Raw genomic sequence first — 11,734 nt, forward strand, 5'->3', positions numbered from 1 at the left:
TGAGACAGCAAGCCAACCGGGGCGCCAAGAGCAGCGTTCATGGTCTCCGCTGGGTCTCAGGGGCCTTGTGTGTTCATGACACTGTTCTTGCAAGTGATCTGTTTGAAATTTCTCATAATAAAAAGGTGGGGTGAAGGGCGCCTGGGGGGCTCAGTCGTTAAGCGTCTGCCTTCGGCTCAGGTCATGATCCCAGGGTCCTGGGATCGAGCCCCGCATCGGGCTCCCTGCTCAGCCGGAAGCCTGCTTCTCCCTCTCCCACTCCCCCTGCTTGTGTTCCCTCTCTCGCTGTGTCTCTCTCTGTCAAATAAATAAATAAAATCTTTAAAAAAAAAAAAAAAGGGGGGGGGTGAAAGCCAATGGCACAGAATAAAGGGGCAATTCTTCCAGATTAAGACAGAGCTTTATGAGAAATAATTAAATTCGACACTTGTACCTTTTTCTTCTTTTTTTTCTTTAATTTTTATTTTTAAGTAATCTCTGTGCCCAATGTGGGGATCGAACCCATGACCCTGAGATCAAGAGACGGGTGCTCCACTGACTGAGCCAGCCAAGCCTCCCTCAATACTTGTATCTTGAGGGGCGCCTGGATGGCTCAGTTGGTTAGGCGTTTGACTCTTGATTTCAGCTCAGGTCATGTCTCAGGGTCATGAGATCGAGCCCTGCACTGGGGTCCGCACTCAGCAGGGAGTCTGCTTCTCTCTCTCCCTCTGCCCCTCCCCCTGCTCCCTCTAAAATAAGTAAATAAATCTTAAAAAAAAAAACATTAAAAAAATACTTGTATCTTGATTGGATCCCAGTCTGAACAGCCTGTGAGTACTATGGGGCTAATTAGGAAAATCCACAGTGGGTCTTTGAGACCACTGGGGAGCTGTTGTGAGCTTCAAGCATGACCACAGAATTGCTGCTGTGAATAAAAGCGCCCACAGTTTTTAGAAATGTGCAACAAGATATTCAAAGGTAAAAACATCATGATGTCTCTAACTCATTTTTAAATACTTCAGAAAAAAAAGAGCAAACTGAGAGCACGTATGCACAGCAAAATGTGAAGTCTGGATGATGGGTGCGCTCGACTTGTTTGGACGTTGGAGAATTTTTTATAATACGGCATCGGAAAAATTTCTCGTAGATAAATCAGAGATGGCCTCGCTGGGCCAGCACCGTTTGCTCGGGGCCACGGCTATAATTCCGATGACGCAGAGGGTGAGAGTAGGCAAGGTGCCCGCTCTGGGCACAACCCAAAATGATGAGGCGGGACTCCTGCGATGGAAGTGAGCTTAGAGATGTGCCCGAGCTCTTCCCTACAGGGTGAGGAAGGCCCAGAAGGGGAACAAGGCTTTCCCAAGGCCACGTGACAAAATTCACCCCACTGGCTTTCACGGGCTGGGAAGGGCCTCTGGTGTCACTTCCATTATACAGTCAATTAGTGTGTGCACGCGCACACACACACGTGCACACGCAGTCATGCGTTCACAGATACGCACGTGTGTGCACGCACACGCTCGTGCACAGCTGCATGTGAACACTCAGGCCCACCCCGCAGGCCCTGACCACAGCAGGTGCTCGGTGCCCTGGCTGAACTGAAGGGAGCTGATTTATCAGTCACCTACTGTGTGCTGAGCACCTCAGCACGGGGTCCCTCCAAACTGCTCTATGAGGTCAGAGAGCTGAGGAAATGGGAGCTCAGGGGGAGCCAGGGCCTATGGGGTAGAGGGAGGGACTCCGTCTTAGTCGCTGCCTGGGCCTGGAAACGTGACGTCTCATCTCCAAGCCTCAGGCTCCCTGTCTGCATACTGCAGGGATGGCTCCCCCTCACTAGCCCTGTCGGGAGGGCACAGATGCCCCCGGTGCGTTACCTGGCTCACGCTAGGCTCATCATCCCCACGATGGCTGTGACCTTGAGCAATAAGGTCATGAAAATCTCGCACAGAGCTATGCTCATTCAAACAGCACAGCCTGGAATCATCCCTTGATCTGCTGGGGATCTCGGGGACCCTGGGCAAGGACCTCCCCTCCCCCAGCCTTGCTTTTGTCACCCATAAGGCAGGCGTGACAAGAGTCCCTATGTTACAGGGCTGGAGTAAACAAAAGCGTGGCTTCACAGGGACCCTGGCCCACAGCAGATCCACGAGGCACGATGATCTGTCCGATTCTTTAGGCTGCCCCCCAACACCTACAGCCTCACAGAAACCCTGACAGGCCCCAGGCCCCAGGCCGGGCGGGCTCGGCGGTACCTGGCGGTGGGTAGCACTGTAACAGTCGCAGGAGTTTCACCGACAGCCAGGGCGCCGGGACGAAGTAGTAGGTGTAGTCCTGGAGGTCGGTGGAGGCCGACGAGACAATCTGGGGGCGGAAGAGGGGGTGAGGCATGGACAGGGAAGGGCACGGGGCAGGGGCAGGGCAGAGCCACACTGTCTTCCGAAGTGGGTGCAGGAATCTGAGGCCTGGGGAGGGCAGTGAGGAGGCCTGGAGCACACAGCGAGCGACCTAAGCCAGGGCTCCTGACTTCTCCATGCAATGCTGCTGTCAGGAGACGAAGTGTCTGCCAACCGAGTCCCTTCTGTGAGCCCCTTACTCCAAACAGGAGCCTCGCAATGCTCTGGGCTCCTCCACAGAACATAGATCACACCAGCTCACTGCAGACTTGTGTCCCTGAAGCGGTCCCCCACGGCTGGAAGCAGCTCAGGGGTTAGGAATTGGCTCTGACCCTTTTCTGGGTTCCCAGGCCTAATACAACATCGGACATAAGAAAGGTTCGGGGAAGACATGGGGACTTAGCAGGAAGAGTGCGGGACTTTTTTCCTTATGGAAAACTCCTGCTGAAGCTGGGAAATCCCTCCTCCAGGAAGCATTCCCATGTGCCATGGCCACGATGGCGTGTGCTGCCCCCAGTGTCCCTGTCCGTGTCTCCCTGACCAGCCCAGCACGCGGGAGCATTCAGATGTATGGTGAATGGATGACAAAGCGACTGAATGAGCTGGTGTGTTTGTTCTCTTTGCTTGCGAATCCAGGCCTCTTCTGACCCGCCCAGGAAGTGTTTATACTCACTCCGAGTCTCCATCCAGGGATCACCTCTCCCAGGAAGCCTTCCTAGACTTCCAGGCTGGGGTAAGTACCTCCTTTGGGGTCTACAATGCCCTGTACTACCTCCCTGACAGCCCAGATCACCCCTTTTATGAAAAGCTTTGCCAGTCAGCCTGCCCTGCCGCATCTCCCTCCCCCCCGTCCAGGACAGGGAGCTCCTGGAGGGCTCGGGTCTGACTCATCTGTGTCCCCAGAGCCTGGAACACAGGCGGCCTCAGGGTTTGTTCCCAGGGGCAAAGGTGGTAAGAGGAGCAGAAGGAAGGACAGGAAGGGAAAGGTTTAAGAGGCGCAGGAGGAACAGCAGGGAATGCAGGAGGAAGAAAGAGACAGTGAGGTAAGGGGGAAGAGATCAGGACAGCCCCTCTCACCTGTTGGGTGCTCACGACACCCAGGCCCATACTGACATTATACAGACTGATTGCCAGCAGCTACGCTGTGAGCCGGGCACTGGTATTGTCCCCATTGAACAGATGGGGTCAGTGAGGCCCAGAGAAGTGAAGCCACTTGTCTGGGGCCACACAGCCAGGAAGTGGCAGAGCCAGGATGAGCCCAGCTCAGAGGCTGAGTTCATAACCACCGTGTGAGGCTGCCTCTGAGGGAGAGTGAGGGGGACCAGGGAGTCGTTCCAGGGGACAGAGATGCCAGGGCCACCTCCCCCAGCCCACGACAAGACCACACCCACCCGGCTCAGGCGAGACACAGCCAGGGAGATGCACGTCTTGAAGTCGTCCGGGTTCTTCTTGCAGAGACAGGTGATGAGACTGACAGCCGCCGTGACCACACCCTGCAGAGGCAGACAAGTAGCAGGTCAGGGCTGTGGGGGGAGGGTCAGCCTGGCGACAAGTGTCCAGGCTGCGGATCTGAAAGCAGAGACTCAAGGGCTGGGTGGGTGATGGGTGTTGGGGACAATGGACAAGATCCCTGGACAGTTGGGGGGTGGGGGGGTTAATCGGGGAAGGACATGGGGGTTTCTGGATACTTGGGTGGGTGACAGGTACTCAGGACACTGGCCCAAGATCTCTAGGTGCCTGAGTAAAGGCAGGGACAGAGGTGGGGGGCCCTGGGCATCCAGGTGGGAATCAGGGCGGGGGTGGGACACTCCCCGGGCTTCCACATGAGCGTCCAAGGCAGAAGGGTCTCTGGGTGAATTGGTGGGGGTGGCTCTGGGAGGCAGGAGCCCAGGGTCTCCGCGCGCCAGGCCCAGGGCTCACCATGTGCTGGTCGTTGAGCAGGTGCACCACCCGGGCCGTCCACTCGCCCATGGGCACTAAGTCGGGTGAGGCCTTGTACAGCCGTAGTAGGCACAGGGCTGCGCTCTGTTTCACGCTGTCCATGCTGTCCCTGTGGGGACACAATTGGGTGGGGGGAGGTCAGCGCGACCCCAGCCCCACACAGACCTTCCCTCCTCTACCGCTCCTCCCAGGAAGGGCGGCTAGCAGCAGGTGGAGAGAGCCGGAGGGACCAGGGATCCAATCTGGTGCTGCCCTCATCACCCACCAAGCCTCAGTTTTTTTAATCTGCAAAATGGGTTCCATCTCAGTAACCTTGGGGTCACTGGCAGAACTACACAAAACGTCAAGCCTGCCTGTGCACCTTCATTCATTTACCGAACACTTTCCTGAGCGCCTCTGGGCAGCGGGCTCTGCTGGAGGCCCTGTGGAGACAGGCGTGCACAGACTGGTCCAAACGTCTGTCCTCACAGAGCTCACCTTCTAGCCAGGCGGCCCACACCCCAGCACACACACCAGACCCTGTCCGGCGTCAGTGCTATGGCACCAATGAGCACAGGTGCAAGGAGCGCCGGGCACGCTGTTTTGCAAGAAGGCCTCTCTGATGAGGTGGCAGGTGAACGGAAAACTGAGCTTAATGAGAAAACCCCGAAAATCTCTGCCTGGCACATCCCAGGGAGAGGGCACAGCCTGTGTGGAGGCCCCGAGGTGGCCGCGGGCCTGTGTGTGGCTGCCGTGAGTGAGCGAGCAGTGGAGGGGAGAAGCCGGGAGATCGGACAGGGGGACAGGGGGCCAGACCATGCCGGGCATCGAGGGCCATGGCGACGACCCTGCTTTTACCCAGGGGGAGACGGAGCCGCTGCCGGGGACGAGCAGGGAAGCACCAACACTGGGGTGACAGCAGGAAATGCACCAGCAGTGAGCCAGGCACCCTCCGGGACGAACTCATTGATCTCTTCACGACAAACCAAGGAACCGGGGCCAGACGCGCGTGCTTGAGGACCTGACTGGCGGAGCATGCTTCCGGGGGGAGCCACTGACTCTCTCCAGTGGGCGGTTTCCTCCTCAGGAGGATTTGTGGGGTGAAGAAAGGACACCGTGGACCGGAAGCTGGCATGGCCTCGGACACAGAGGGGGCGCGGGGAGCTGTCCTGACCGCCCAGGCTGCGGCCTCCAGGTCAAGGGTTTCCCGGAGAGGACCCAACCGAAGCCTGGGCAAAGGACACAGAGGGAAGTCCCAGGAGGAGGGACCTCCACAAGTCAAAGGCCAGGTGAAAAGCCATTTCGCTGGATGTGCAGGAGAAACATGAATGGCGACAAGGCAGCGTTGTTTCCTTCCGCCAGCCAGGCCTCGGATACAGCTGCCCTCGAGGAGACACGGGGACAGGCCCTCAGAAGAGGAGCGGGGCCACCCCGGGTCGGCGTGCCACTGGGAGTGATGCGGACCAAGCCCAGCGAGGCTGCTCCTGGACACCCACCCTGGGGGCGGGCACGCGTGCGTGTTGAAGGTGACGGCGCGAGAACGTTTGCTGACTGACCGTCATCAACTTAAAACCAAAACCAGTGGAAGGTCTGTCCGAGACCAGTGGAATGGTGCTGCTTAATGGTCTTCACCATCGTCACAGCTCATGGCACGAGCCCTGACCCCGGGCCATGCTCTGTTCTAGGTGTTTCTCCAGCCCTCGAGGGAGGTGATCCTTACCATCACCTCCAGCTATGGGTAAGGAAACGCCCACGGTACACCAAATGGAGGAATAAGGGCTATTTATCACCTTGGTTAACTTAACCAGAGACTGTGCAACTATTTAGGTAAAGCTTGAAACTACGGAACGCAGGGGTGTGTGCCCAGGATAAAAGGACAGGGAGGTACGTGGGAATAATGACCATTGAATGCAGGGCACAGGGAGGGAAGGGAAGATGGAGATGATGTAGGGGACGTGACAGAGGAATTCAACTGTTAACTTTCTTTAAAAAAAAAAAAAAAGCTGTGATACCACATGACCCAGCAATTCCGCGCACAGGCATCTACCCATAAGAACTGAAAACAAAGTTCACACAATGTATTTGTACATTATTCACAAGAGTCAAAAGGAACCTTTTTGATGAATGGATAACTAAAACACAGTTCCCCCAGACGACAGAATATTATTACCATAAAAAAGGACAGAAGTACAGCTGCATACAACGTGGAAGAACCTTGAAAACGTTATGCTGAGTGAAAGGCCAGACACAAAAGGCCACGTATCGCATGCTTCCATTTATCTGAAATGTCCAGAATAGGCAAAACCAACGAAACACAAAGCAGATGAGTGGCTGTCTGGAGCTAGAGGGAAAGGCAATGGGCGTGAGCTACTAAGGAGTATGGGCTTCTTTTTGGGGTGATTAGTGGTGGTGGCCGCACAACACTGTGAATATACTAAAGACCACTGAATTGTACACTGTAAACTGTTGACACAGTGAACTTGATGTTATGTGAATTTTATCATAATTAAAAACAAAAATCTACCTAAAAAAATATATTGCTCTGTGCCCCAGCCACAGTCAAGGCCAAGTTTCGGGTGTCGAGAGAGGCCCGCAGAGCGCTCAGACAACCCCAGCCTGGCCCAGACCTCAGCATCCATTCCCTGGTGTGAAACTGGGCGTCACCTCTGCTCAGATGAGTCTGTCACACTGGCCTCCTTCTTGGCTTCTCCCCGCTCAGGGTGGCCGCAGTTTTGCCACGACTGACCACTCCGTCCTCGGAGTTTCTTCGGGTTCCGAGCCACAGCCCACTCTGCATTTCCCTCCCATCTCCCTGGCCAGACCTGGACACACTGGGCCACCCCGGGGCTTAGCCTTAGGTCACTTCTCATCCCTTCTCATGTCTTCCCCGAGGGACTTCATCCGGCTGCGGCTTTATTACCATCCATCCCACGCCGTCCCGTATGGTGGCCCCAGCCACACGTGGCTACTGGACACGGGATGCGAGGCCAATCCAAACTGAGAGACAACGTGTGTGTACGTTACACTCACGTGTGGTGATGACATGGACAATTATCGGACAATTTTCACGTTGATCCAGTGTCAAAATGAAAATATTTTAGATGGACCGGGTTAAATTAAAATATTAAAAGAAGGTTCACCCATTTGTTTTTACTTTGTCTGATGTGGCGACCAGAACCGTGGAAGGTGTGTGTGGCTCGAGTTCTATTTTTAGCACTCTGTGCCCGTCTCTCCCACACTCCCTCTGCGGCCCCAGCTCCCTGCCGTCCAGCCACCTACTGGACGTTTCTGCCCAGATGTCCACCAGGCACCTCACATCCAGCGCTGCCAAACCCGGCTCAGGGCCTGCCTCTCACTTCCCTGCTTCTCTCCAGGCTTCGTCATCCACCCATTCGAGCTCACCCTCTCTTGCTTTCCCACCCCCTGTAATCCGTCCCGTCGGCTTCTGTCCCGGAACGTACCCAGTGACGACCTCTACGGCTACACCCTGGTCCCAGCCACCGTCGGCTCTGACCTGGACGGCAGTGGACGTCTCAGTGGTCTCCCTGTCGCCATCCCCACCCGTCTCCAGTTCTGCCTGAGCTACTTGATTCTGAGGATCAGCCTCTTTCATTGGTTCTGGGATATTCTCAGGCGTTATCCGTTCAAACAACGCCTCTGTCATATTCTCTCTTCCTAGAGCTCTAAAGTTTTTTGAGTAATCCCTGCACCTAACATGGGACTTGAACTCACGACCCTGAGATCAAGAGTCGCACGTTCTACCTCCTGAGCCAGCCAGGCGTCCCTCTAATGCTCTAAATAGTGTTATGTTAGACCTCCTCCATCTTCCCATGACTCTTAATCTCTCTTGGAATGTTCCATCTCTGTTTCTCTGGGCTGCATTCTGATTACTTTCTTCAGTTCTACCTCCTGTTTACTAATTCTGCTTTGGCTCTGTCTATCCTGCTGCTAAGCCAGACCGCTTAAATAAATTTCTCCATTTCTTTTTCAAATCTGCTTACGCTTCTATTTTTAAATTGTTTTCTCAGTTACTGAAACATATTAAACATATTTATTTCACATCATATATGAATATTCCAATTCAGCTGTTACTTTCAGTCCCCCTTCTGCTGGTTCTCCCTCATGGTGCCGTGCGGCCTGTGTTTAGTGATTTCTGACTGGGCGTTACTCACGCGACTCAGAGCTCCGTCTGCGGTGAAGGCAGGCTTCAGAAAAGGCCTGCTTGCTTCTGTCAGGCGCCGGGCTACTCTGGCTTAAATCACTGTCAACTAAAGTTTGGCTTAAGAATTTGTAGATAACCCAGGTAGGGAAAAATCAGGCTGAACACCAGTGTGTGGGCTGCTCTGGTGAGGTTTGAAGCGGGTAATTTTGCTGATAGTCCCCAAGGGGATTTCTTTCTAGGTCACCCTCACTTTGAAGTGTGGTTTCTGGAGCCTCTTCTCGGCCAAGCTTTGTATCCTGTTCCCAGACGCTGCAGGGCCCCCAGACAAATATCTGGGTTCACCCTCTAAGCAAAATCTGGCTTTGGCCCTCTGCTCATCTCCCCAGGTGCCAGGCCCCTCTCAGCTTGCGGCCTGTGTGCTCCTAATCCTCTCCCTAGCTCATGAATACATTGAAGAATAGTTCCTTTCCTCTTTTATCCTATATTGTTAGGTTTCAGCGAGAGCATTAGTCAGGAATCGAGTTCACCATGTTGCCAGAAATATAAATCGTACCTTCTCCCATACCAAGCTGAGTGATCTTTTAAAAATACAAAGCCGGGGCGCCTGGGTGGCTCAGTCGGTTAAGCGACTGCCTTCAGCTCAGGTCGTGATCCCAGGGTCCTGGGATCGAGTCCCGCATCGGGCTCCCTGCTCGGCGGGGAGCCTGCTTCTCCCTCTCCCACTCTCCCTGCTTGTGTTCCCTCTCTTGCTGTCTCTCTCTCTCTGTCAAATAAATAAATAAAATCTTTAAAAAATAAAAAATAAAAATACAAAGCCAATCATGTCATGTGCCTACTTAAAACACACCAACTCCTCCCATTTCAACTAGAATAAAATCCAAACTCCCCTTACTCTGTCTCTTGTTCACTGCCCTCCAGCCACAGAGAGTATCTCTTGGTTCCTTGAATATAGAAAGCTCATGCCTCAGGGCCTTTGCACTTGTTGCTCCTTTTGCTTGGGACACTCCCCAACATTTTAAAATAACTATCTTCTCATCATTCCAGTCTTAATTACAAGTCACCTTCTTGGAGAGACCCTCCCTGATGAGTGTATTTAAGTAGCTTCTACCACCTCTCACCCCGTTGCCCCCCACTACCCAGTTTTGTTTCTTATAGCATTTATTACTATCTGAACTCATCTTACTTTTTATGTATATGTTTGCTCTTTGGGTATCCTCTCATGTAAGCATCCTGTAAGGTGTAAGCTTCCTGAGCGTGGGCACAATAGTCCTTGCTTCTCTTTCCTGCCTCCCCAAACCCATGAGAGGGCCCAGCACATTGCAGGTACTCAAAAAATATTTGATGAATGACCCCCTGCCTCAGGATGATCACACAGGCTGACCCCAGTGCCTTCCATGCCTTTGCCCTCTCCACAGCCAACGACTCCTCCTCACCAGGTCTCAGCCTGATGCCGGGAAGCTCTCCCTGATCCCCCAGACTAGGTCAGGATTCCAACTAAATGTCCTTATGGGCTCCTGTGCCCCACGTCACGGTTCCAAGAGGAACTGTACATTTCACCCTGCGATTATTCAGTCAATGTTTATTTCCCACTCTGGACCATGAATGCTTGGGAAGACGATGACCATGTCCGTTTCTGGTCATGACTATATTCCTAGCAATCAGCACAACACTCTGCACACAACAGAGGCTCAACAAATGTTTGAGTGAATGACTCGAGATGCAGAAGTTCCAGAGGGCTGTTGCCAACAGAACTTACGGTTATCACCTCTTTTATACTAGATCTTCAAAGTCAGTTAATCCGACAGACCCCCCATTGGATCTGTTGGGGGGGCTGCGTCACACCACTGAGTCGGCTCGGTGAGGAGAGAAAACCATTGGGCTGCCAACAGAATCTAAGCCCCGTATTATCCCCACGTCCTGGCTAGAGACCTTGCACAGGTGACGCAATCTTCTGACCCTTGCACTTGGCTGGGCCTTGCCTATTCCATTCCAAACCCCACCCCACCTGGGTCCCCAGCGCCTCACCCAGCCACCAGGATGCGTGGGATGTCAGCGGCAAAGGCCTCGCCCATCTCACGGCTGCCCACGTTGGCGATGCAGTGAAGGGCCAGGCACATGAAGGTCGGGTTGCGGCTGGCCAGGTCGTTCTTGATGGCATTGTTGATGAGCCGGATCAGCTCGGAGTTTGAGTTCACCAGAACCGAGATGAAGAGGTAACCCTGGGTGAGAAAGGAGGTGGGGCGGGGGTGCTGGGAGCCTTGTGGTTAATGGGTCGTAGGCCCCAATCCTCCCATCCTGGAGTCTGTACTTCCAGCCCCATCTTCCCTCAGACCCAGGAGTCCAGGCCCCCAGCCCTTCCTCCCCAGACTCACTATCTGCTTCTCCGTGTACTTGTTGGAGCTGAGCAGGTTCACGGCCTCCATGTGCCCAAAGTCAATGTCGTGGCCAAGCAGGAAGATGAACAGCAGTTTACACACGTATTTTTTCTTACTGTAGCCATCCAAGGCTTTGTCCCCTAGAGCCAGAGGAAGGAGGAAAGGGGAGACAGAATGAGGAAGGATCATACCTGTAAGTCTCAAGTATCCCAGTTCCTAGCCCCTCCTCCCTCAGACTCAGGAGTCCTGCCTCCAGCCCCTCCTCCTTTAGACCCAGGGGTCCAGGCCCCCAGCCCCTCCTCCCTCAGACCCAGGGGTCCAGGCCCCCAGCCCCTCCTCCCTCAGACCCAGGACTCTAGGCCTCCAGCCTACCTTTGAACTTAGAGCGGATATTGGCCAGTTCCTTGTTGATTCTCTTAATCTCTGCCTCTTTGCTCTTACCTGGGGAGGAGAAGGCAGGGCAGGTGATGAGGGTCCCAGACAGCTGAACTACCTGTGCTCTCTCCTTAACAAGGCCTCTCCCAGCTGGAAGGGCACACTCCATCCACCCTGGGGCCCTGGGCCCTGGGGCTGAAGCCAAGCGTGGGCCCCATCTCTAGCTGGGAGCTTCACAGAGGTGAGAACCGTGGCTCATCGGTCTTTCCAACCCAGAGATGGCTGGCCCACGCTATGAGGTGATCCCTGACCTGCTCCCTCCTTCCTCCTCTCACTCTGGTCCCTGAACTGTACTGGCCCTGGGGGCTCCTGTCTCCACCCACAGCTCTGGTTATGCCTCCACCACCAGCCCCCAGAACTGGCCTGGCAAGAAATATGTGACAAGGGAGGGAGGGAAGGTGAAAGGGAGGGAGGGAGGGAGGGAGGAAGGAAGGAAGGAAGGAAGGAAGGAAGGAAGGAAGGAAGGAAGG

The 11,734-nt window shown here is 54.4% G+C and overlaps 1 protein-coding gene across 2 annotated transcripts in view; it reads right to left on the bottom strand.

Annotated features, from left to right (window-relative positions):
* AP2A1 (adaptor related protein complex 2 subunit alpha 1) overlaps nt 1–11,734 on the bottom strand; it is a 30,907-nt gene that overhangs the window by 7,732 nt on the left and 11,441 nt on the right. For both annotated transcript variants that reach the window (XM_032388266.1, XM_032388265.1), the window contains exons 2-7: nt 11,202–11,270; nt 10,827–10,969; nt 10,480–10,673; nt 4,293–4,422; nt 3,764–3,865; nt 2,232–2,340 (exon numbers count right to left, since the gene is read on the bottom strand). In XM_032388266.1, coding sequence (XP_032244157.1) covers nt 2,232–2,340; nt 3,764–3,865; nt 4,293–4,422; nt 10,480–10,673; nt 10,827–10,969; nt 11,202–11,270 — 747 coding nt within the window. The remainder of the gene's footprint in view (nt 1–2,231; nt 2,341–3,763; nt 3,866–4,292; nt 4,423–10,479; nt 10,674–10,826; nt 10,970–11,201; nt 11,271–11,734) is intronic.

Source organism: Phoca vitulina, unplaced genomic scaffold (assembly GCF_004348235.1).
Source record: "Phoca vitulina isolate PV1807 unplaced genomic scaffold, GSC_HSeal_1.0 scaffold52, whole genome shotgun sequence".
Lineage (NCBI taxonomy): Eukaryota > Metazoa > Chordata > Mammalia > Carnivora > Phocidae > Phoca > Phoca vitulina.